Source organism: Vipera berus (genome assembly GCF_964194415.1).
Source record: "Vipera berus genome assembly, chromosome: 1".
NCBI lineage: Eukaryota > Metazoa > Chordata > Lepidosauria > Squamata > Viperidae > Vipera > Vipera berus.
The window spans coordinates 122,408,602-122,435,872 of record NC_138202.1 but is presented as its reverse complement, the minus strand read 5'-3'; the positions used below and the strand labels follow the sequence as shown (position 1 = coordinate 122,435,872).

At 41.7% G+C, this 27,271-nt stretch overlaps 1 protein-coding gene across 1 annotated transcript; it reads left to right on the top strand.

The window, feature by feature from the left end:
* CYP27A1 (cytochrome P450 family 27 subfamily A member 1) lies at nt 1-27,271 on the top strand. Its single transcript, XM_081327169.1, has 9 exons — nt 1-391; nt 4,488-4,678; nt 6,708-6,907; nt 9,017-9,214; nt 9,451-9,611; nt 13,553-13,719; nt 22,820-22,901; nt 23,472-23,675; nt 25,171-27,271. The coding sequence occupies exons 1-9, from the start codon at nt 158-160 to the stop codon at nt 25,294-25,296; spliced, it is 1,563 nt and encodes a 520-aa protein (XP_081183295.1). The 5' UTR covers nt 1-157; the 3' UTR covers nt 25,297-27,271.

Genomic DNA, 27,271 nt, shown 5'->3' with positions numbered 1-27,271 from the left:
ATCGATGGCTATTAACTGTGCCCGCCCGCTTCTACTGTTTTTTTTCTTCTTTCCTCTTCACGTGTACGCCTTTGGACAGCTCCTCCCGCGCTTAGCTGGAAGTCAACTTCCTTTCACTGTTTTCCACTTTCTTCTCGGCTAGTCGTCCAGTCGCGCTATGGTGAAGTGGGGCGGCTTTGCCGGGACATTGAGGCGCTGCCTGCAGTCGCCGCCCGGAGTACTCCGCCCGGCTACCCTTTGGAGGGTTACTTCTAGCGCTGCAGAGGCAGCTTCGGTCCCCCGGCGTGAAGAGCAGCTAAAGAGGCCGGAGGAGTTGCCCGGAATGGGGCCTCTTGAGGGCCTCTATTGGCTCTTCGTGAAAGGCTACTTGCTGCACACGCACCAACTTCAGGTGAGGGCCAGCGCGGGGCGTTATGTAACTGGGAGGCCACCGCGGACGTCTCCGGGGCGGGAGCGGTCCTGCGGAGGAGAGAACCGCTTGCCGCTCTTACCTACATCGCTCGTTTCAAGTAGCCGGAAGGCTGCACGGCAGTCTAGAGATGAGCCGACGAGCCGAATGATTGCCGTTTTTGGAAAATGCCGGCAGGCGACAACCGGGCCCGGAGGTGCTGCTGGAGTTAAGTTGAGCACCGTAGAGCGGAGCTCTGTTTTTGCTGCTTCAGTCTGAGCCCAGCCCATGGTATTATTTCCTACGGGGAAATAGGGCGGTATACAAATCCAAATCCAAATCCAAATCCAAATCCAAATCCAAATCCAAATCCAAATCCAAATCTAAATAAATAAATAAATAAATAAATAAATAAATAAATAAATAAATAAATAAATAAATAAATAATAATAAATAAATATAAATAAATAACCAACCAACCAACCACAGGAGCTTCTTAGAGAGCAGGGGTCTTCAAACTTGGCCCTTTTATGACTTGTGGACTTTGCAAAGCTGGCTGAGGAATTCTGGGAGTTGAAGTCCACAAGTCATAAAAGGGCCAAGTTTGAAGACCCCTGTTAGAGAGGATCAGGATGGAATGAGGAGAAAGCCACTTTGCTTCTGTTCGGGATGCACTTGCGTTTAACGTCCCTTCTGCCAAAGCCATATTTGCAGAATTTGGGAGATGACTGTTGGTAGATCGAACGGAAACCTTGCCTCGGCCTCAGCATTCCAGTGTCAGTGGCATTAGAGGGCACTGCTTCTGGAACTCAACAGGTGAAGAAATAAAGAGTTGAGCCAGGAAAAAGTATTCTCCCTCTTAAAAACAATGACTCCTGTCAATCAAAACATGTGACAGAAGGGAGGCGGTTCAAGAGGCATTTGGGAAGTTCACGTTTCTAGGCCTTTTATGCAACCAGAAATTAAAACTGAAGGTTTCAAACGGTGAGAGGATCCCTTGATAATTTTATGTATCTGCTGGGGGGGGGTGTCATTTTTATGCTAATCAAATGTAAATAAATGTGTATTGGCTTGCAGATTACATTTGCAGGTGCTTTGTATTTTCCTCAAGTGGAACATTGCTCCAGGACAAATATTCCCCAGTTGATGCCCTCAGGACTTCAGTTAACCTGACATCAAATAATTACATTTCTTTTTCCCCCCATATATTTTGTTGATTTTTAAAAAACATAAATCACTTAATAGTTGGTAAATAGTGTGTTTGCTGGGTTTATATTTGTAAAGAAAAGTCATTAACAATTGGTTTCTATAATCCCTAATCCACATGGTACATTTAGTTGATTTCCCCCTTTCCCCAAAATGTCTTTGCAAACCTTGAAATAATACAGTTCTTATTATTTTGATATATAACAGTTACTTATACGATTTTTTCCCTATATTCCTAGAAATAATGATCATATCAATATAATATTTCTTTTCTATCTAATCATTCTGGTTGCCTCATCTTATATAATTACATTTCAATAGCCATCTTGATGCAAGTGGATTGAAGTCCTAAACATCTGAAAGGCATCAGATGGGGAAGGATCTCCTCAGCTACGTTCAAGATTACTTTTCCTTTCCATTCTGAATCTGTATCCATCAGAGGTTATGCAAATAAAAAAGAAACATTATGAAATAGGACATAGATTAAACCCAAATTTGGTTTGTATGGTTTTGACTTAGTTTCTTCTGTGCTCAAGACATTTTGACTTGTTATCTGATTCATGACTTAATATATATAGTAAATTTAGTTAATTCTGGCTTTTTTCAACAAGCCTTGATTAATGGCTTGGTGTGATGTGTGAAGGCAGGTAATAGGTTGTCTTCTGAAATAAAATAGAATTATGGTAAAAAAAACTTGAAAGAAGATGTAAATGTCAAAGCACTACATAAATCAACATCACTACCTCTTCCTATGCATACTAAAGCCAATAAAATTAAGAATATTGAAGGCCTGTAACTTCCTACAGATGTTGACACTGTAGGCCAGGGGTGTCAAACTGCCGGCCCATGGACCAGTTTCATCATACCAAAGCTGTGCCCACCCCATTGCCGGCAATGCAAAAAGAGTTGCAATATGTCACATGACGTGGAGAGTTTGACACCCATGCTGTAGGCTTTTAAAGTGGATAATACCCCATTATTGTCACACTTTAAAATGGAATTAAACTACTCCTGTGTCCTAAATTCCAATGGTCTCCTCAAGTCATAAACTTAGGCTTCAAAAGCAGTGAACTCATTTTTTTTTTTTGCCTTCGCAGGGTGCTCAGAGAGTAGGAGATAAGAAATTACCTGAGAAAAAGGAAAATTAGAAGGTGTGAATTAAAACTAGGAAAAGGTTGAGTCCATCCACTATTCTATTCTATTCTATTCTATTCTATTCTATTCTATTCTATTCTATTCTATTCTATTCTATTCTGACCAAGTGGTTGAATTCCTCTGTCAGCTCAGGCTACTTACCAACCTGATTGTTTAGAAAAACTTGTTTTTTCTGCTTTCCATAACAAAATGTTGCAAGAAGTTCAGATGTACAGATTAAAGTGCTGGATTCCAAACTAATAGAAAGATTTTTTTAAAAGGCAATTTTATTTCACCACAGCAGATGACATAATGTACTAATCATGGGCTGGGAATTATCATGTTTGAAAAACAGCATATGCAATTAGTTGGCTTTACTACGGAATCTATAATGTGCTCTTATAGGGAAATAAGTGCCTAACACAATTTACCAAGATGAAACAAAAATTCAGCAAAAATCATTATATTTTATTAAACATCAGTTTGGAGATTCTTTGTGTATTTTTAGAACACCAAAGTATAAACGAATATCATAATCAGATAGGCACAATAATAGCCTTTTGACATCACAGGCTATACAGACATTGGACGTCAGGGACATCCGTTCAACTCAACAGTAAAACTGTCGGATTGCTAGGAACAAAAAACAAAGGCTGTTTTTGTAGAAACAATTTATTTTTGGGAAAGCTGCCAGTCTCTCCTAGCTACTAGAATCTGTGTAGTAACTAAATAGCTTAGTGTATGAGGCTGGTTGTGAATTGTTCCAAAAATTAGGCCAATTAAATTCAAGGTTCATGACATGACTTTATTTTTAAGAATAGTCACATCAGATGAGAACAAAGAGTAAAGATATGCAAAGTTTGGGGGTGAAGTCATAGGACTTCTATCATCCCATGTCATTAGCCACCAATTTTGCGGCTAGGAGGGAAGGTTGTACCCCAGTTTCTCCACTGTTGGGGTCCTAGAGGTTTGCCTTTGGAGAGCATTAATATATTCCGGGTTTGATATAAAATCATGTAAACAAAAAAAACTGTGTTTAGCTAGAAATATACATAGATAAATCTGGATATCATTGAAGCTTCCCACAGAAGAGGAAAAAAATATGTGATTCTTTCCTTAAATATTCATACAAATGAGAACTCAGTGTAAAAGCCAGTCTTCAGATCTATTTCATCCCTATTCTAAGAAACAGCTCAGGTTGAGCTTTTGGACAAAGGAACAGGCAAGTGCAGAAACTGGTTACGGGGGGGGGGGGGGGGGTGCCTGCAACTCAAAAGAGAAATGTTTCAAATGTGTTCCTTATCACTTGCATCCATCCCTGACATAAACCAATTGTTTTAGTATTGAGTTTGACATTCCACAGCCAGCAGCGGTATTTCCTCTCCCACCCCAATCTTGTTTCTTTCCTGGTTTCTTCCCCCCTCCCCCCACCTTTGCTGCAGCGCTCATATTTCATGAGGGGAAAGAGAAAAACCACCCAGGACGCTAACGCTGCTGGGATTGGCAATAGTTTTGACAGACCTCAACCCCTAATTTATCTGCCACTCATTCTAAGCTGAGAGAGAGAGAGCAGGTGAAGAGAAAGAATAAAGAATAAATAAATCTGCCGAGGCTCCAAACTGCTTTCTAGCTTGAAGAACTGGATCAGTCTGAATAACTGACTCCACACAATTATTCCATTGACCAGTGAATGACCTACACACACACACACCATTTTTTTTACAACCTCTAAATGTCATCATTACTTTTTCTATTCTAGATTGTTTTCAAGAAAAGATATGGCCCAATATGGAAGACTGCTTTTGGTCCTTATGTTAGTATTAATATTGGAAGTCCAGAAATCTTAGAGGAGCTGTTACGTCAGGAAGGAAAATACCCAATACGGAGTGACATGGTCCTTTGGAAGGAACATCGAAACATACGGCACTTACCGTATGGCCCCTTCACTGAGTGAGTGTCAAGCAGTTACCTACCATAAATCTATCCAGAAATTAAACAAAGAAACAGACTTCTAATATGAATTCACATAGATCTGCAAGTACGCCCAAGGCTTATCTATAATCTGCACATAAGGATGAAAATGAATCAATTGCTGTGCCTCAAAAAAGTTAATTACTATATCGGCTAGCTCCAGTACAACCTGTATGATGACATGTGCACTTTTCCTTTTGGCAAAATTAAGAAAACGTAACTCAAGCCTGCCTAGCAGTCATGGAAGGTATTATGTTTTTGAAATGTCTGGAAGAGCAGCTTACATTTCATTCTAATTCCTGAGAATGCTTGTATCAGAGCAACTCATTTCTTTAGGGAAGCTGAAGTAAACTCTGTGCTTCTTAGGGCTAATTTCTGAGCATGACTTTTGCAGCCATGGTACCTGCCATGGATCTGTAAGGGAGAAGATATAAATATTATTTAAACAGTATTTTTTCAGAAATGTCATGTAAGCTTTACCAATACTGTAGATCTTTGACCTAAATAACAGCACTGTGCAAATTCTCCAAATGTCTTCTAATCAGCTGGCACCCTCTATCATTTAGATTATAACTCATATGGTTCCTATTGTGCAAGTTATTTTTGTTCAATTTCAAAAAGATTAGAATTAATCTTTCTTTAAAAGAAACTTCATAACTTGTGGGGTATGTGAGATGTATGCTTATGTGTGTGGTAGATATATTCACAAACATATAAAACAAAACATATACACATGTATTACAATATACAGATGCCTAACCTGTTATAACAAAAAGGTGCCTTGAAGAGAAAAAGAAGAAAAATGTACTATAGTAAGGTAAAGGTTCCCCCGCACATGCGTGCTAGTCATTTCCAACTCTAGGGGCTGGTGCCCATCTCCGTTTCAAAGCTGAAGAGCCAGCGCTTGTCCGAGGACATCTCCATGGTCATGTGGCCGGCATGACAAGACGCCAAAGGCGCACGGAACGCTGTTACCTTCCTACCGTAGTGGTCCCTATTTTTCTACTTGCATTTTTATGTGCTTTCGAACTGCTAGGTTGGCAGAAGCTGGGACGAGTAACAGGCACTCACTCTGTTACACGGCACTCGGGATTCGACCCGCCAAACTGCCAACCATCTGATCAACAAGCTCAACATCCTAACCCACTGAGCCACCGCGTCCCTTAAATTTTACTATACCTGGAAAATAAAAAATAAAGGGGGAAAAAACCTCTAGAAAGTGTGTCTGGTGTGTGTGTGTGTATGTTAAAAAAAACAAACCCTATAAACAAAGAGACTTAACCACACCTAGCTAGTTTAGTTAAGTCTGCTAGTGAACTCTCTCAATAGATTCTTAGTAATGCATCTGATTCCACACATGCTCCAAATGTGAGCATGTGAGAATATTGTAACCCTAATGTAGCATAGCCTCTGAAGGAGGAAGAGAGGAGGAAGAGCTGAAGCTTAGACCACACTCTGATAAACTAACTCTAAACCCAAAACAGAAATGTAATTTAATAAAGCATCTCAAAATTGACCTCCCCCCCACTTCTGTAGAAAGTAAAGTGAAGGAAAGGGTGAAGAGCTTTCAGACCTGCAAGATTCTCTTACTGTAATCTTACAATAAAGTAAAGGTAAAGATTTTCCTGTCCAGTTGTGTCTGATTCTAGGGTAGTGTGCTCATTTCTGTTTCTTGGTTGAGGGAGCCAGCGTTGTCCAAATACATTTTCCATGGTCATGCGGCCAGCATGGCTACACGCCAAAGGCACACGGAATGCTGTTATCTTCCCACCGAAGTGGTACCTATTAATCTACTCACATTTGCACGGTTTCAAACTGCTAGGAGCTGGGGCAAGAACGGGAGCTCACCCAGTTGTGTGGCACTCAAGTCTTGAACCTGGGCTGTCAACTTACCAGCTGACAAGTTCAGTATCTTTAACCAATGAGCCAGATAGTATTAGTACTCACAGTTTTGGTTTCCACTCTGGACAAATTCAAAGGGATAACAAAACATCTCTCACATTCTTAGGGATGGAGAAAGGTGGCACCGTCTTCGGCAGGTGTTGAACAAGAGGATGCTCAAGCCTTCAGAGGCTATGCTGTATGCAGATTCCCTCAATGAAGTGGTGACTGATCTCATAGCGCACCTTGAAGAGGAGAGAAGAAAAAGTTCCTCAGGAGTAAAAGTTGAAGATATGGCCAACCTGCTGTACCGATTTGCCTTAGAAGGTATGTTTGTAGCTTGTGGTGATGCCATGAATGAGCTATGAGTTCTTTGATTTCTGAGGCTCTTTCTGGTACGGGATGTTATTATGACTTATTTAGCCACTTGTTTCTGAATCATCTGAGCTTTGGGAAGTTCTATGACACGAAACAATAAAATAGCCACAAATGGGTCTGGCTGCTTTGTGGTTGAGAGTATCATGTGAGCATAGTCACAATAAAGCTGAATATAAGCAGGGCTTTTTTTCCTCATAGAACGCTCAGAACGGAGTTCCGGCACCTTTTTCGGATGGAACCTTGTAGGGTAGGCAAGGCAGGTTGTATGACGTGTGAGTTCCGGCACCCTTTTCTTTTACAAAAAAAGCACTGAATATAAGATCTTATGATTCCAGGCAAGATTTGGTTTGGCTTGGATTTTAAAAGGAAGTAGGATCAAATGTAAAGCTGAACACTATCACTGCTGCATGTACCAAGGGGGAAATTGTTTCTTCCTTCCTCCACAAAATTCATGAAGAAAACTCCTTTTCTTAAGATTGTGGTTGTACCAGAAGAAAAGGTTGCAGGCAGAAATATTTTGTTCAGAATTTCAGTAGAGGGGGAAGATTACATTCCTCCTGCTTAGCTGTTCCTCATTATAGACATTGTAGGAAGAAAATTGGTTAGTCTATGGTGGGCAAAAAGCAGGAAAAATCTAGTGGTACATTCCTTTTTGACACATTTTATTAAAAAGCATAACCTTCAGCTTACTTCATCAGAGGCACAAAATGACTAGGTTGACGTTGAATGGATGTAGGATTGAAATTTGGGTGAGACAGAGGGGGAAGAGAGGGAAAGACCAATCTGCCACTCACAAAAATTTATGCCTTTTAATAAGGCCAAGCCTAATTATTTTCATTCCCCTGCCATCTGGAAAGCTGATCTACTTGTACTCTTTAAAACATACATGTTAAATATAAAGAAGGACCTATCAGGCCTTCCTTGGGCTGCTGTGGACAAATAATAAAAAAAAGAAACGTTGCCTATACTGTAGATCGAGCTGTGACATTGTAGAGATAGGGAAAAGGAAAACAGGAATCAGGTGGCTCTCTCTCTCTCTCTCTCTCTCTCTCTCTCTCTGTGTGTGTGTGTGTGTGTGTGTGTAATCTATCCCCACAAAGACATAAAGGGGATGAAAGTTGACCAGTAGGATTCAGCCAAAGCAATTTATCGCAAGATTCAAGTAAAGATTCCCATTTTCATTTATGAATCTGAATTGTTCTGAATTGTTGGCTAGGGCATTAAGGGAGCTGAAATGCAGCACCTCTGGAAGTCTAGGATGAAAGATGCCTTAACATGAGACAGAGCAGACACCATGCTTCCAAGCAGGGAGAATATCACTCCCTGGAGAGTTTGAGTCCACTGTCTACAAATATTGTCTAGTTACCAGTATGGCCACTGTATATATCCTGCTCACTGGACTATCATCCATTTCAGTATTTCTATACAAATCAGAAGCATAACCACAATAGCTTTCATTATGACTAATGGCATTCTTCCCACATCACATCTTTATCTGACCCATTTCTTTCTAGACTGCAGCTTTCTTTTCCTACTGGCTGCCATTTTGCATAATTATTTATTTATTTTATTTATTTTTGGGACTTATATGCCGCCCTATCTCCCGAAGGACTCAGGGCGGCTAACAACAATAAAAACAACAATACAAAAGTTAAGAGAAATTAAATAAACAGCCCCAAAATAAATTAACTAAACAATTAAAAATTGAAACATTTTTAAAAACCTGTCGTCAGTCCAGGTCAGCCTGATGAAAAAGGAAAGTTTTGAGGTCACGGCGAAAGGACCGGAGATCCGGGGCCATCCGGAGCTCAAGGGGGAGCTGGTTCCACAGGGCTGGGGCTCCCACAGAGAAGGCCCTCCCCCTGTGGGTCGCCAGCCGACATTGTCTAGCCGACGGCACCCTGAGGAGGCCCTCTCTGTGTGAGTGCACTGGGCAATGGGAAGTCGTCCCCGGCAGCAGACGGTCCTGCAAGTATCCCGGGCCTAGACCATGTAGGGCTTTAAAGGTAAGTACCAGCACCTTAAATTATATGACTCAACTGTATTTTTCACCTCCAGGTATCTCCTATATTCTCTTTGAGACCCGCATTGGCTGTCTAGACAAACAGATGCCCGTTGAAACAAAAAAATTCATTGATGCTATTGGATATATGTTCAAGAATTCTGTCTTTGTCACCTTCCTACCCAAATGGACACGGAACATGATGCCTTTCTTTAACCGCTATCTACAAGGCTGGGATGTTATCTTTGCCTTTGGTATGTGAGTGAGAGGGATTTGGGAATAATTCTCTGGATTTTTGGTCAAATCAGCTTGATGTCATCCAGGGAGCTGACATTTGTCTTGTGTTCCTCTTGGGGAATTTTGCATTTTCTTTAAGCTGCTTTGTACAGCCAAGGAATCAATGGATGAAAATCTGTCCATTGTAATGGCTATTGTATTGCTAGTCTCGCTAGTCTCAATATTGTGTAACTGAAGCTCTTTCATGCTATAGGAAAAAAACTGATTGACCAGAAGACTTTGGATTTAGAGAAGCGTCTGGAACGGGGTGAGGAAGTTTCAGGATACTTGACATACTTGCTTTCCAGTGGGCGGCTTAGTCATGAAGAGATATATGGAAGCATAGCTGAGCTGCTGTTGGCTGGTGTTGACACGGTAGGACATTGACTTCCTATTCTTCCTATAAGGGTGCCTGGACGCTTGAGCAAAAGTGATGGCAAAGGCTTGTTATGTTGTTGAGCATGTTGTCACCTGCTGACCAGCCTATATTCCTCACAATGCTGCTTGAAAGCCCAAATATGCACTAGAACAGTGATGGCAACCTATAACATTAGTGTCAAAGATGACACCTCAGAGTGTTTTGCCCATGTTCACTAACACCCGGCAACTTTTCTTGAAAGCATGCCTGGTTCTCATGACTGTGCTGTCGTGCAGACGCTGGACCTTCTGAAAATCATGTTAGAATGGGGCATGCTTTCACACAATTTTCAGAGGCTGCAGAAGCCACAGGAGACGATTCTCTGCAGTTGCTTCAAGATCAAAAGCCTTGTGCAACCCAGAGCAGCCTCAGGTAAACCGCAGGGGCCTGTCAACAGAAAGAGAACATCACCTAAAGGTAAGCAGTATGTGGCAGATCCTGGGGACTGCTAGGCTGCAGGACAATCACACCTTGGCAAATGGTGTGAAGTGGTCTTTTTGAGTAGCAGTAGTGGCATTAGGGCTGAAGTCAAGACCCAGGCCTCTATTTCAGGCCCAACCTTGGCCCTACCAAGTGCCACAGTACAGGATGGCCTAGACTGGGGAGGAGGGGTAATAGAGAATTGTTTCCCTTTTGTTTGGGATGTGTGTGCAAGTATGGCACGGCAGCAGAGTCAAGCTAGGCATTTTCCAAATTCTTGACACTCAGCCCAACATTTGGTATCATTGCACGAGATGCTTAAGAGCACTCTTCTAGAGCATAAATACACAGGAAGCTATGTTGTACAAAGTCAGGTTCTTTTGCCTACTTGCTGAATTGTCTGTTTTATTTACTATATTTTTGTACTAGCACCCTCCACAAGGCTGATGGTGATGCACAGTTGTTAGCATTTTAAGTGACAATAGTTTGCTGGCTTCCAGAGACCCTTTTTCTGATTCTCTGACCTTGAGTAATATCATTTTGAACCTGTTGCCTATTCTGCATAAAGCATGCGTTCTACCCTGAACCATGAGCCTTCCCCGAAATGTCTGGGGGGGGGGGAAATCAGCTGTTACAAAAGGATTGAGGACCGTGGCTGAGAATAAGATTCCTTTTTTAATCTTCCTTTTCAGTATGGGTGAATATCTGAAAAAAAATCTTACAAATCTTGACTTTGAATATCTTTTATAGCATTTTTATTTAATTACTATACAGGTGAAACTCGAAAAATTAGAATATCGTGCAAAAGTTCATTTATTTCAGTAATGCAACTTAAAAGGGGAAACTAATATATGAGATAGACTCATTACATGCAAAGCAAGATAGTTCAAGCTGTGATTTGTCATAATTGTGATGATTATGGCGTACAGCTCATGAAAAACCCCAAATCCACAATCTCAAAAAATTAGAATATTACATGCAATCAATAAAACAAGGAGTGTACATAGAACAATATCAGACCTCTGAAAAGTATAAGCATGCATATGTACTCAGTACTTGGTTTGGGCCCCTTTTGCAGCAATTACTGCCTCAATGCGGTGTGGCATGGAAGCTATCAGCCTGTGGCACTGCTGAGGTGTTATGGAAGACCAGGATGCTTCAATAGCGGCCTTCAGCTCTTCTGCATTGTTCGGTCTCATGTCTCTCATCTTTCTCTTGGCAATGCCCCATAGATTCTCTATGGGGTTCAGGTCAGGCCTGTTTGCTGGCCAATCAAGCACAGTAATCCCACGGTCATTGAACCAGGTTTTGGTGCTTTTGGCACTGTGGGCAGGTGCCAGGTCCTGCTGGAAAATGAGGTCAGCATCCCCATAAAGCTCATCTGTGGAAGCAAGCATGAAGTGCTCCAAAATCTCCTGGTAGACGGCTGCATTGACCCTGGAATTAATGAAGCACAGTGGACCAACACCAGTCGGTGACATGGCTCCCCAAATCAACACAGACTGTGGAAACGTCACACTGGACTTCAAGCATCTTGCAGTGTTTGCCTCTCCATTCTTCCTCCAGACTCTGGGTCCTTGATTTCCAAATGAGATGCAAAAGTTGTTCTCATCAGAAAAGAGGACTTTGGACCACTGAGCAGCAGACCAGGTCTGTTTTTCTTTAGCCCAGGTGAGACACTTCTGACGTTGTTTGTTGGTCAGGAGCGGCTTGACAAGAGGAATACGACATTTGAAGCCCATGTCCAGGATCCGTCTGTGTGTGGTGGCTCTTGATGCACTGACTCCAGCCTCAGTCCACTCCTTGTGAAAGTCCCCAACACTTTTGAATGGCCTTTTCCTGACAATCCTCTCCAGGCTGCGGTCATCCCTGCTGCTTGTGCACCTTTTTCTTCCACACTTTTCCCTTCCACATAACTTTCTATTAATGTGCTTTGATACAGCACTTCGTGCATCAAGAGCCACCACACACAGACGGATCCTGGACATGGGCTTCAAATGTCGTATTCCTCTTGTCAAGCCGCTCCTGAACAACAAACAATGTCACAAGCGTCTTACCTGGGCTAAAGAAAAGCAGACCTGGTCTGTTGCTCAGTGGTCCAAAATCCTCTTTTCTGATGAGAACAACTTTTGCATCTCATTTGGAAACCAAGGACCCATAGTCTGGAGGAAGAATAGAGAGGCACACACTGCAAGATGCTTGAAGTCCAGTGTGAAGTTTCCACAGTCTGTGTTGATTTGGGGAGCCATGTCATCTGCTGGTGTTGGTCCACTGTGCTTCATTAAGTCCAGGGTCAACGCAGCCGTCTACCAGGAGATTTTGGAGCACTTCATGCTTCCTTCCGCAGACGAGCTTTATGGGGATGCTGACTTCATTTTCCAGCAGGACTTGGCATCTGCCCACACTGCCAAAAGCACCAAAACCTGGTTCAATGACCGTGGGATTACTGTGCTTGATTAGCCAGCAAATTCACCTGACCTGAACCCCATAGAGAATCTATGGGGCATTGCCAAGAGAAAGATGAGAGACATGAGACCGAACAATGCAGAAGAGCTGAAGGCTGCTATTGAAGCATCCTGGTCTTCCATAACACCTCAGCAGTGCCACAGGCTGATAGCTTTCATGCCATGCCGCATTGAGGCAGTAATTGCTGCAAAAGGGGCCCAAACCAAGTACTGAGTACATATGCATGCGTATACTTTTCAGAGGTCCGATATTGTTCTATGTACACTCCTTGTTTTATTGACTGCATGTAATATTCTAATTTTCTGAGATTGTAGATTTGGGGTTTTCATGAGATGTACGTCATAATCATCACAATTATGACAAATCACAGCTTGAACTATCTTGCTTTGCATGTAATGAGTCTATCTCATATATTAGTTTCCCCTTTTAAGTTGCATTACTGAAATAAATGAACTTTTGCACAATATTCTAATTTTTCGAGTTTCACCTGTATTTGTGTTCCGTCCTTCTTCTAAATTAGAGATTCAGACTTAGGAATAAGCTTGAATTGTAAGGGAAACTCTCTACAAATTCATCAAGAACTGCCTATCGGAAACAGATAGGCTCGTTGAAAAAAAAAGAGAAGGGGAACAGTCACATTTCTAATTTTGAGGAATGTGTCAGTATAGCAAACTGCCATGTTTTATTTATCATACAGTGTTGGGAGAGAAATTTGGCTCGGACCATCTAACCTTTATAAGAGGACTTTGAGAACCCACGTCTGTTCCAAGATCCTGTCTAGCGATTTCTACCCAGAAGGGACCATTTTCACAAGCAATGCACCCGCAGCAATTTGCAGCAGTGACCCACCTACAGTGAAATCATCATACGAATGCCTTTACACATGTGCATCCCAGTGTCTGACACAAGACATACGTCACAGCATTTGTGATGATGTCACCAGACTTATATGTTCCTTCCCCTGCCCAGAGCGGATGCCTATCCCTTTCACTCTCTTGTTTGGTCTTTTCAGACATCCAATACTCTGTCTTGGTGTTTGTACCATCTGGCTAAAAATGCAGACATCCAGGAAGCTTTGTACCAGGAAATAGCCAAAGAACTACCCACAGGCCAAATCCCTGAAGCCAAAGACATCAGCAGGATGCCTCTGCTTAAGGCAGTAATCAAGGAGACTCTCAGGTAGGATCTTCTCAGTATTTGAGCAAAGAAGCAGGGTGCAGTCTTAAACCTCAGATCAAGGACAGAATAGCCACTGCTGCAGCTTTGTACCCTGGTCACTTTGCCCAAGGTTTCAAAGAAACTACCAACGGGGACTTCCGGTGGCGGCGCGGCGCCGAAGACAGCCTCCCCTGGCTGCCCGCGGCTCAGCTGTTTGTTTTTTCGCCCGAAACAGCGCCGATCAGCTGTTCGGGCGAAATTGAAGCCCCCTCCTCAGGAGAAGAGGAGGGGGTGAGGCCCCAGGTAGGGGTAGAGTTCTCCGAGGCCGCCTGAGCTTGGAGCTTGGGCGGCTGAAGGATCGAACTCCCCCGAAGCCTGGGTTGCTCCCAGCTGGCCGTCGTCTCTGCTCCGATTTTTTTGGAGCAGAGCCAGGCGTCTGCGAACCATCCCTGCCTGAAGAAAGGACTATGATTTAAAGGAGCAGGCAGAGCGGTGCAAGAGGGAAAAAGGTGAAGAGGATTATTTTACTATACTCTCGAACTTGTTGGACTTTTTAAACTTTAATTAAAAGTGCGTCATAATTGAGGATTAAAAGATGGCGGCTAAACCTCCCTCTAAAACTCTCCGGAGTGGAGGATCCTCGCCGGTGCAACAATCATCACTACAGGCGTTGCACCCTCCTGAAGTGCTGACATCGAAGGATTTGCGAGATGCTCTGGATAAACATGCCCAGGTACTTTTGGAATCAATTAATCAATCAATTGCTGATAAATTTGCACAGATGGAGGAGAAATTGGAGAAATTCGAGGAAAGAATGGAAGAGAGGATGGAACAGAAGTATAGCGTGATGAGGGTAGACATTTTGACTTCAGTGCATAAAGTGGCGGAATGTGTGGAAGATTTAGATGAAAAAGTGGATGATTTGGCTCAAAGGAATGCTATATTAGAAGTAAAAGCACGCGAGAATGAAAATGTAAGAGGCAAATTGGAAAGGGAGTTAAGCCTTACCCAATATTACCAGATGCAGTTTGCTGTCAGAATCAGAGGTTTAAAAGAGAATGTTAAAGAAGATTTAAAGCAGCTGATCTCTGAGGCTTTCGAAGGGGTATTGAACCAGCCAGCATCTGAAATAAGAGCAGCTATGGACAAAGTGTTTCGGGTGAATTCATGGATTGCTAGACAGAGAAAATTGCCTAGAGATGTGGTGGTTTATTTTGCAAAAAGAGAAATTAGAGATCAAGTTATACAAGCTGCCTATGATGCTAAGGTCGTGATTGCTGAACAAGAAGTCTTGGTTTTAAAGGAAATTCCTCCAAGGATTTTAAGGGGAAGAAAGGACTATACATTTCTTGTGCAAGAGCTTAAGCAAAGAGATATAAGGTTCAGATGGGAGATTCCAGATGGGCTGATGGTGATGTATGAAGGTAAAAGGTACAGGCTGATTACTGTGAAACAAGCACGTGATTTCTACAATAATGTCTTAAAAGCAACCCCATTAACGCTTCTGGAAGCTGGAAAGGGATCTGGAGAAGAAGAACAACAAGAGGAGGAAACAGAGGAAATTGGTGTTGGAGGAGATCAAGCTACAATTTCTTTGGATGATCCTAGAGAGCAAAGAGTGACACGTGCTGCTTTAAAACGAGCAAAGAAAATAAAAGAACAAGATCAGCAAAAGCCTTCAGATTCTTCACAACGCATTCATAGCCAAGCTGTGGGAGGAGCACGGCCTAAGGAAGCTAGTCCTATCAAAGCTGTGGTCCAAGAGCTTTTCGAGGATATACATGGCAACTAAATTTTTAACCTGGAATGTTAATGGACTAAATTCACCACAGAAGAGGAAGAAAGTTTTTCAATATTTAAAACAATTTAAGATAGATGTTATATGCCTGCAAGAAACGCATATTAGAGTTTTGGATCAAAAGTACTTATTGAACTCGAGGCTGGGTACGCAATTTGTTGCTTCTGCAGAGAATAAGAAAAATGGAGTGGTTGTTTATGTTAAAAGTGCCTTAACAGCGGATCTAATCGAAGCAGATAAGCATGGAAGATATGTTATGATTGAGCTGTTGTTAGCAGGTAAAAAGACGCTTTTAGTTGGATTATATGCACCGAATCAACAACAAGCTGACTTTTTTAGTTTACTTCATACAAAGCTTACCCAGTTGGATTATAAATCCTTTATTTTTATGGGGGACTGGAACGGAGTTATGGATGTACAGTTGGATAAGGCTGGAGCCTTTAAGCGCATTCCAAGTCACGCTAGACTGCCTAAATCTTTTTTTGAAATGAAGGATGACCTGGAATTGCGAGATATTTGGCGTGATAGACATCTGCAGGAGAAGGATTATACTTTTTATTCTGATAGACACCAATCTTTTTCGAGGATTGACTTTATTTTGTTGACTAATGATTTTCTTTTGAGAACTAAAAAGGTGAAGATCTGCGCAAGAATTATCTCTGATCACAGTCCAGTGTGGTTGGAGATTGATAAGGAAAAAGGAGATAGGCGCTCATGGCGCGTAAATGAGAATTTGTTTAGAAATCAGAGAAATGTGGAAGAATGCAAACAGCGGATGAAGGATTTTTTTGAGATTAATATGAATAAGGGTACCTCTATGGATATGGTTTGGGATGCTAGCAAGGCCTACATGAGAGGAGTGTTGATATATATGAATAATAGACATAGACGTGCAGTGGAAACTAGAAGGAAAGAACTGGAGAATGAAATAAAGGAAAAAGAAAAGGCTTTGATTTTGAACTCAGAGGATGTGAAGATCAAGGAGGCTATTAGACTGTTAAGAGGACAATTTGATAAATTAATGGCTGACCAAGTGGCGACCAATCTGCGGTTTGCTAGGCATAATACTTTCTGCAATGCTAATAAACCAGGCAGATGGTTAGCTTATAGACTGAGGAAAAAACAAAGGGCATCTAATATAGATAAGATTGAGTATAAAGGAAGGGTTGTGTATCAACAGAATCTTATTAAGGATGCCTTTGTGGATTTTTACTCGAAATTATATACTAAAGAGGACATTAATGCAAAAGATATTGATAAGTATTTGGAGAAGGCTAGCATCCCGGTTCTTACGCAAGTACAAAAAGAGGGGATTAATCAACTGATTACAGAAGAAGAAATTTTTAGAGCTATTAAGGAACTGAAGGTGGATAAAGCACCAGGCACGGATGGCTTGACTGCGGCCTATTATAAAAACTTACAATTAGAGATGATAAAACCGTTAAAGGAACTGTTCCAGACAATCCAGAGGGGGGGAAAGGTGCCTCCGTCTTGGAGAACAGCTTTTATCTCTTTGATTCCGAAGGAAGACCAGGATGCTACTTTAGTTAAAAATTACAGACCGATATCGCTTTTAAATACAGATTATAAGATATTTGCTAAGGTTTTGGCTAATAGACTGATGAGGGTTCTGCAACAGGTGATTCATGGGGATCAAACGGGGTTTATTAGTGGTAGGCAAATGAAAAATAATGTGAGACATATAGTTGATGTGTTAGAGTTTTTGGAAAGGCACAACCAGATCTCTGCAGCGCTAATTTTTTTAGATGCTGAAAAGGCTTTTGATCAATTGAATTGGCAATTTTTGTTGAAAGTTCTAGATAAAATGGATTTTGGGGAAAATTTTTTACAGCCGATTAGGGCATTATATCAAAAACAAACTGCCCGAATCATAGTTAACAATAGCCTGACAGTAGCATGTAATATTGAGAAGGGCACAAGGCAAGGGTGTCCGTTATCGCCCTTGTTATTTGTGTGAACATTAGAGATACTATTGGTTAAGATTCGGAACTCGGAAAAAATTAAAGGGATACAAGTTGGGGATCAGGACTATAGATTGAGAGCATTTGCAGATGATTTGGTTGTTACAGTGACCCAGCCAGAGAACTCTGTTGTGGACCTGATGGAGATAATAACACAATATGGGAAGGTTTCTGGATTTAAAGTAAATATACAGAAAACTAAAATTTTGGCTAGAAATATGACAGTTTCACAGAAGGCTCTCTTAGAAGGATTAACTGGATTTGAGATTGTTAAAAGGGTTAAATATCTGGGGGTGATTTTGTCGCCCTCTAATACAAAGCTATATAAAAATAATTATGAAAAACTATGGGGGAAAATTCAAAAGGAATTGGAGAGTTGGCAAAAATTGCAATTGTCTTTGCTGGGACGGATTGCAGCAGTGAAAATGAATGTCCTGCCCAAATTTTTATTCTTGTTTCAAATGATACCGATTCTTAAGAAAGACTCTAATTTGGAGGAATGGCAGCGAGGTATCAATAAATTTGTGTGGGCAGGGAAAAAGCCACGAGTTAAACTTAAGATTATGCAGGATACTCGTGAGAGAGGTGGCCTTAAACTGCCTAATCTTAAATTATATTATGAAGCTGCTGCATTAGTAGGAATAAGTGATTGGATTAATTTGACGCAATTGAGGTTATTAAATCTTGAGGGCCATGATTTGTTGTTTGGCTGGCATGCATATTTGTTGTATGATAAGAAGGTAGATACTGTGTTTAGGATGCATATTTTAAGACAGGCATTGCTGAGAGTTTGGAAGAAGTATAGACATAAGCTAAGCAGCAAGATACCATTGTGGGCAATTCCAAAACACGCAATAGAAAATATACATGCTGGTTTCAAACATGATGTGACTACGTACAAGGAAATTTTAAGCCTGGAAAGGAATGTTTGGTGTTTGAAATCATATAGCCTCTTGCGAGAAGAGAAGGTTGTTCAATCTTGGTTTCAATATATTCAATTACAGGCCAGGTGGAAAGAAGACCAGAAAAATGGATTTACAATGACTGATGGAAATTTGATAAAGCAGATTAGAAATCAGGGGTCAGCACATATTAAACGGATATACCTTGCATTGATAGAGATTGACTCGGAAACAGAGCTTGTTAAGGACTGTATGATAAAGTGGGCCCAAAATATCCAGGAAGTTATTACAATGGACATGTGGGAAAAGATTTGGGTGAGGAACGTAAAATTTACACAAGCTCAAAATTTAAGAGAGAACTTTTACAAAATGTTTTATAGATGGCATCTAGATCCTAAAAAGCTTGCAAGTATGTATCCGAATTATCAGCCTAAGTGTTGGAGGTGTGGTGATGAAGATGCAACGTATTTCCACATATGGTGGACTTGTGAAAAGGTTAAGGCTTTTTGGATAAAAGTCTGGTGGAATATGCAGAAGATTTTTAAACAGAGGATAAAGTTTTGTCCGCAACTTTTTTTGTTGGGAATAATTGCAGACGCTACAGTTGTGGACACTAAGCTGATGTTGAACTTAATTACGGCGGCAAGACTTTTGATAGGCCAATATTGGAAGAAAGAGGAACTGCCGACCATAGAAGAGTGGACTTTAAAGGTTTCCGACCTGGCAGAGATGGCGAAGATTTCGGCTTATTTGAAAGATCATTCGCAAGAACGCTATATTATGGAATGGAGAAAATGGATTGAGTTTATCCAGAACAAGTATAGGGTTAAGAAGTTTTACGTAGCATTTGAATAAGTCTTCTTTCGTTTTTTTTTTTTATTCTAGTTTTTTATATATATTTAATATTGTTAAGGTGTGTCTTATCCTATATAAGCTAGAGAGTGATGGATTTTAGAACTTATAGTTGTTAGTATATGATTGTTTATGATTGCTTTTTATATATATACCTTGTATTTAGCTCTGGGAAGTCGGGGGGGGAGGGGGAGGGTGGAGGGAGGGGGGGAGGGAGGGAGGTTGGGGGGAGGTAGGGGGGGAGCAGGGAGGGGGAAGGGGGGTTTCTTAAGGGAAAACTGTATTTTAAAACTTTTCAATAAAAATAAAAAAAAAAAAAGAAACTACCAACGGCTCTCAAGTTACAACCATAACGAAGCCTGCACCATTATTACGATCCAGTTTCATGCAGTGGTTGTTAAGCAAATCCTCATGGGCATTAAGCAGATCAGTTGCTTGCCGTGGGTGCAGTTTGCCGAAAACTGGAAGTGCCGGTTTTCAACAAAACCCTAGTAAAGCGCAGTCATATTCAGCCTTGTGCAGCTGTATGCTGAGTGCCTGAAGGTTGTGTGACTGCGGGGGGGAGGAGCAACTGTCAGAACTTCAGATCTGGGTTATAAGTAACTCCAAGGTAAGTTGATGATAAGTCGAGGGCTACCTGTAGTCATAAGAATGTAAGAGCAGACTGGAAGTCTTGCGAATGCAAAATTCTGGACCACCTGATGTGTTCAGGAAATGGGGAAGCCCAAACAGAATATTTGTCAGTCCCCAGGAAACTAGTACAGTATTTTCCCCAATTTTCATGTATGCTTCTGTGGGGCCCCCTATGGCTTTTGTATTTGTGTATGCTTGCCATTAAGGTAGCCTTGACTCCTGATGACTACATTGATCTGAAAGGAGATTGTTCTAAGTTCTAGCTGGGTCACGACTTTTCTGCCAGTTTGTATCAAAACACTATAATCACCTTTTTACAATGCTCTCTTGGGATCTGGCATTCTTTACTTTAAAAAAAAGGGGTTCTTTTCTCCCTTTTGTTTATTTGTGTGCCTTCGAATTGACTTGTAACAACTGCTTGGACTAGTCCGCAGTTTTCTTAGCAAGGTTTTTCAGGAGTGGTTTGCCACTGCCTCCTTCCTAGGGCTGGGAATAAGTAACTGGTCCAAGGTCATCAAGCTGGCTTTTTTTTTTAATCCCATTTATATCCCGCCCTTCTTCAAAGACTCAGGGCGGCTTACAATCTAAGAAGCACAAATCAATGTGCTTAGCAATAGCCTTCATTCTATGTATATGCCTGCTTATTAGGGCTTTCGGGGGGGGGGACAGTGGCATTTTTACAAAGTCAGCTTATTGCCCCCAACAATCTGGGTCCTCATTTTACCTACCTCAGAAGGATGGAAGGCTGAGTCAACCTGAGTGCCTAAGGGAGGACCAGAAGTTTTCAAGCCTCATGCTCTTAACCACTACCCCAAATTGCTTCTCACCTCTGCCTTGGAGTTTCTAAAAGGCTTTGCATGTTTATCCAATTAACTTCAAAAGTTAATGAACACAACTCCTGCTCCAGCAAAAATACTACGAAGGGTGCTCTACTGTACCTCTGTGAAGATCTGACCTGGAAAGTTAACACAACCCAGGTGGCTAGAAAGGCCCAACAGAGGCTTCACTTTCTTAGGGTCTTGCGGAAGAACAGGGTAGAACAACGGCTAATGACCCTCTTTTACCGGTCTACTATAGAGAGCGTCCTCTCTCGTATGGTATTGTGGTTTGGTATGCTGGTCTGATAGCCGCGGACAGGAAAGTATTACAGAGGGTAGTGAGCACAGCACATTGTGGGCTGTCCCCTGACACCACTGGATGACATCGCCAGGGCTCGTTGCCTTGGAAGAGTGAGGAAGATTCTCAGGGATGACTCACACCCTGGACGGTATCTCTTTACTCTCCTACCATCCGGTGGGAGATATAGGAGTATAGCCAGCCGTACCAACAGGCTGAAAAATAGCTTTTATCTGTGGGCTGTTAGACTTTTAAATGGGACAAAATCTCTGAACTTATGCAGAATTGACTTGGGAGGCCGGTGTGTGGTGTAGTTGGTTCACATAGTGTGGTAGGATGGAGGGTTTGTTGTCACTGTGTGTTGAGGATGAGAGCACGGGGGGAGGCTCAGCTAATCTCAATGTACACATGTTGTACTTTGACAATAAATGTTTATTATTATTATTATTTGCATTGTAACTCTGCCCAGAGGGTTCCTCATCAGCAGGAACCGTATCCTCAGCTCCTGGAGCTCCCACTTCTGTCCCAAAGCAAAAGTACCATCGCATTTGACTAACGTTTAATTCTTGCTTTCGACTGCTCTGCCTGGTTTTTTCAAATCTTCTTTCCTTGCCACAAAACAAATGCAGGGAAGGAAGAACGAGAAAGGGCAGGCCACTTTTTGGGACTCCCTGGTGGCCAGCAGACCTGTGTGTCTGTTTCAAAAGAGTGAGAGAACACATACAGTAGTATAAAAATGTTGCTAATGGTTTGTGGGTAGAACCAGCACTGCTGTGGAAAAAGCCTAGGTCAGTGATGACGAACTTATGACATGTGTCAAAAGTGACACACCACACTGTTTTGGGTGACACCAATATTCATTCACCAACATCTGTCAATAGTTATTCTCAAAAGCATGCCCAGTCCTCACGTGATTTTTCAGAGGCTGAGAAGGCCGCATGAGAACGGGGTGGTGCTCTTACATGGTCAACTTTGAAAATGAACATGGTTGCAGCCATTTTCCTTACTCATTTTCGGTTGACACATAGCACAGAGGGAGGGGGTTTACCAGGTGCTTCGCTAGACAAAACAGACTTTCTCCCATGGGAACCAAGGTCATTGGCTGCTCCTGGGACTGCAGACTGGGTGTTTCATGAAAAGCCCACCAAGAAGTTGTATTGGGGAATGTAGTAGCTTGCATAGCTTTAGGGGTGAGATTTCTTAACTTTGTATTGGGGATTGTTACATGTCTATTCAGACTTGGTTTCACTTTTGACATGCCGATACTTTGTATCAATAAACATGTTCTTTGAGGAACTTGCAAGCCTCAGAGTTCTGCTTTATTTGTCTCTGTCGGAACCATGACACACATGGCCTCTGGAGATTCAAAAATCACATGAGAATGGTGCATGCTTTTGCATGATTTTCAGAGGCTGCAGGGGCCATGAAAGAGTACTCTCCAAAGCCACTTCAAAGACAAAGGTCTCAAGTGACCTGGAGCTATCTTACCGATAGGTAGGCCTCAGGGACCTGTCAACAGAAGGAGAACATTGCTTGAAGTGAAGGGGCATGCAGCAGATCCTGGAGATCATGTGCCCCCACTTGAAGGGCATGCAGCAGATCCGGGAGAGCCATATAACATTGGACAGTATATTTTTTGAAACTAAATTAATATGAAAGAATTGTGTGTTTTTTTTCTTTTATTGGGGTTAGGGTGACAGGCCAGCACAGCCATATAGGTATTTTCCAAATTTTCAACATGCCAAACCCAAAAGGATTGCCATCACTGGCCTAGGTCATTAGGGGTCTCTTCCTGCTGTTCCGTGCTGCCTACTGATCTGCCACGTCCCCCTTTATAGGCTTTATCCTGTGGTCCCCACCAACGCACGAGTTATTGCAGAGAAGGAAGTTGTCATTCAAGGATACAAGTTCCCAAAGAATGTAAGTACTGGTGTATTATTGATCTTGCAACCAGGAAGTCTCTAAGTGAATTGGGCTTAGTAACCAGAAAGAATGTGAAACGTGACGTTATCATTGGGATAGTAGGCAGATAGTAGGAATGCTAGCATCCACCAGGAATGTCAGTCCATGCTAGGCAGAACTAAGCAAAGTCTAGGAAAATGGACAGGTTGGAATAGATAAGGGTCAAAGATTAAATTAGAAAGCAATTTTATTTTTTAGATAATTTTTTTCTATTGGGTGTAAAACAGCCCATGCAGCCTGAGAACTCACTGCTTGGCCAATACCAACAGCTGCCGAAGACACAGACTCTGTGCCTGTTGCACATACACCATAGAGCTTGATCTTTGTCTACTGACAGCATTTGTATTTTGGAAAAATGCCATATTCTATCATCTCCCACATGAAAGGGATCCCACTATAGACTCTGCCCATGTTTGTTGCCACCATCATAGATCTGCCTGAGGAAGAACCTTGTGGAAGACCAGTATAACTCCGTTGACTTATTCAGAAATCCTTTTTCTAATTTTCTGTGCTTTCCATTGGGCTTAGACCCTCTTTGTCCTGGCTCACTACGGCATCTCACACGATGAGGACAACTTTCCAGAGCCAGAATGCTTCCGGCCGTATCGCTGGTTGCGAGACCAGAGAGAGGTGTCTCCTCACCCCTTCAGTTCCATTCCCTTTGGTTATGGAGTACGTGCCTGTGCAGGGCGTCGCATTGCTGAACTTGAAATGTATCTGGCTCTTGTCAGGGTAAGTAATTTCTCTGTGTAAGGGTACACGGGACAGTCTCTGTATGATCTGTGATATCGTAGCTGCAAAATATAGCCAAATTCCAACTCTGAATTTCTGGGATCTGATTTCTGTCCATAGGTGGAATTCCCCCTACTTTTTTATGGGACATATACATTTCTTAGTGATTTCCCAGAAGGTGGAAGGTGAAGGTTACAACAGTTCTGAAAAAAGGAACTTACAACTGGTCATTGCACTTGCAATCATTACAGCATTCCTTATGGTCACATGATCAAAATTCAGGGGCTTGGCAACTGGCATGTACTTATGACAGTTGCAGTATCCCAGGGTTTTGTGATTGCCGTTTGCAACCTTCCCAGTCAGCTGATGACAAGCAAAGTCAGGGGGGAAAGCCGGACTCACTTAACCACTGCATGATTCACTTAACAAATCATAGAATTATAGGGGCGAAAGGGACCTTGGAGGTCTTCTAGTCCAACCCCCTGCTCACAGCAGAAGTCCTTATAGTACCATCCCATACAAATGGTTGTCCAGTGTTTTCTTGGAAAATCTCCGGTAATGGAGCACTCATCACTCTGGGAGGCAAGCTGTTCCACTGATTATTATTCATACTATCAGGAAATTCCTCCATTTTTTCCAGGCTGAATTTCCCTCTGATGAGCTTCCAACCATTGCTTCTTGTTCTGCCTTCGGGTGCTATGGAGAATAAATGGATGCCCTCTTCCCTGTGAGAGTCCTGCAAACATTGGGAGACTATTATTATGTCTCCCCTGAGCCTTCTCTTCATTAGGCGAAACATACCTAGTTCCCTTAACTGTTCACCCCAAGATTTAGCCTCCAGACCCCATATCAACTACGTTGCTCTTCTCTAAATTACTTAAGAACCAATTATGGCAAAAAGGTCACAAAATCAAGTCTAACTCACTTGTAACAGCCATTCTGTTTAGCAACAGACATTCTGGTCCCAATTGTAGTGATAGGTCAAAGACTACCTGAGTCTAATACTGCAAGCATATAGGATATTTGATAATCCTGTGACTTCTTGGTCTTTGTGGGACTGATCATTCTCTCTTTCCTATCTCATTGCGTTTTGTAGTAGATTTAACGTCAGTGGGTAGCTGGAATAGAGGGAAAGGGATGCAATAATACTAGTTCCTCATTAAAGAAGTAATGAAAAAGTCAGAGAAGTAGAGATTTCCCTATACCAGAAGATGTTAATATAACTTTATGGTGGAAAGGAAAGGAGAGGAGAGGAGAGGAGAGGAAGGTATATTTGGGGATTCTACCATTTTAATTATGAATTGATTAGTGGATATGCCTTTAGGAGAAAAAGATAATTCTTCTCCATTCTCACAACTTTGCCAATGGGCAACCATTTTGTCATAAAATGCTATGGTGCAGGAGGTTGGAAACAAATATCAATAATGTGAATGGATTTAGGGCAAAGTAGAACTAGACTGAAATAATGTGCAATTTTTCTCTGGGTTGTTTCCAGATAATCCAGAAGTTCTTGATCAGACCAGACCCGCGGTGCACTGATGTGAAGTCTGTTTCCCGTATTGTGCTGGTGCCAGACAAGCCGATTAACTTGGATTTCCTTGACCGACAGACAAGGCCTTAATGTTTAATATTCTGCAGAGATTTAGAGAATCAGCTTTGGGATTGGATTGTGTTCTGGCTGGTCTACTGACATAATACTTGAGGAGCTCCACTCTTCAGGCGGGATTCTGTCTAAAAGTTGTCTATCTTACCATCCTATACTAGTGGATTTTCTATACGCAGTTCACCAAAAGCAACATTTGCAGCATTGCAGGCTTCCCTCAAGAGTACACCCATCCCACTTTCCTGTTCCTGGGCTTCCAATAACCGGTGGTCAAAGTTTAGAAGTACAGAACAAAACCAGCTACAGTATGTCACCTTGGGCTAGCCACTTTCTCTCAGCCCTAACAAGGAGGCAATGGCAAACCACTTCTGAAAAACCTTGCCAAGAAAACTGTAGTGACTTATTCAGGCAGTCTCTGAGAATCTGACAAAACTGAATGGGGAAAAAACCAAACCCTTGTTTCAACCAATTAAAAAAAAACTCTTTTGATGGGAGGAGGCCTTCATGTATTCAATTCTACATGTCCCCTCCTTCCAGAGAAGTGTATATAGGACGTGCGGTTCATACTATTGCCACATCATCCTTATATATTGGGAAATGATTTACCGTAATCCTTCTTTCAAATGTTACTAATTTAATTACTCGAAACTGGGAGCAGAGATGGGAGCTGTGCCATGAAACTCCACTTCAAACAGTGAAAGTGTAACTGGATTTTGTACACTGACTGCAAATTTCAGAAGGGAAGACAGTTTTACACCAGCTAAGGCTTTCTTCATGTGTAAGTTCAGGCTCCATACATGAGTGCCAGGGAAGACCTTATATGAGTGCCATCTGCATCATGAACCACATCTTTGCGAGCTACCAGTGATCGCTGGAGAAATTGGCAGTCATTGATTTGGAGGCTGTGGTTTATTATTCCTTGTTTCATTAATGCAATTAGAGTACAGGCACTTAGTACATTTATTTTAACATAAAAAGTAGCCAGAAAAGCACATAAGGTTACATATGAAATAAACATGTGCACTAATTGTAATAACTAAAATCATTAATATTGCTTGTGGGATGACCGGAATATAATTATCTAAGGAAAAGCACTCTTTTTTTGGCTGGATGCAATGTAAATGTAACAAGGGCAACTCGGATATAGTACTTAATGTGTATTCAGACCAGGATGCTATATAACAGGTAGAGTGAGGAATTAGCGATTCAAACATACAGTCAGCCATGAAGGTGATCAAGGTATGTCTTTCAGCCAAACCTCCATCACAAAGTTCTGAGAATAAAATTTACTTCCCCATAGGTTTCCTTGTAAGAAAAGAAAACGAAAAAAAATATAAATTATGAAGCATATTCCCTCTACTGTATATATCATTAGGAAATACATTTATCTGATTTCTAAGAAGTCTCTACCAATTTGTCCAGTAGCAAGCTGATATGCAAAAACCAGCAAATTCATTGGTGGTTAAGACTACAAGATCTATAGATTAAGACAGTTGGGCAGAAACTGAGAGATCCTGAATTCTAGTCCCACTTTAGACATGAAACCTGGGCCACCCACTCTCTCTCAGCCTTAGGAAGCAAGTAGCTGCAGAACAGTTCTGAAAATCTTGCCAAGAAAACTGTGGGAGCTGGTCCAGACAGTCACCAGGAGTCACTACTGAAAAATTTGTACGTGTGCATGCATGCGTGTGCACGCACACACACACACATACACACAGGCTGTTTAGAACATGGAAGCACTGACTGAAAAGTCAGTCTTAGCATGTGCATGTGTAAACACACAGACACGTTTACTAGAAGAAGTCAAAATGAAGAAAAAATATTACTGGAGCTTTAAACGGCATCAAGTTGTTTGTATCACAAGGTATTTATTTACAGTTTATTGAACATGAAAATGTTGAAGGCCTGACTGTTACACTGGTATGTTGTGTTTCTGGCCTCTATGCAGGCACATCTGTTGGTGTAATGGAGTGAAACTGGAAACAAAATTTTA

Bases quoted from the DNA above. Each gene is read 5' to 3' on its own strand.
- CYP27A1 (XM_081327169.1), top strand. From the start codon at position 158: ATGGTGAAGTGGGGCGGCTTTGCCGGGACATTGAGGCGCTGCCTGCAG. The intron at 392-4,487 runs GTGAGGGCCAGC...TTTCTATTCTAG, and splicing joins TGCACACGCACCAACTTCAG to ATTGTTTTCAAGAAAAGATA. The intron at 9,612-13,552 runs GTAGGACATTGA...TGGTCTTTTCAG, and splicing joins TGTTGGCTGGTGTTGACACG to ACATCCAATACTCTGTCTTG.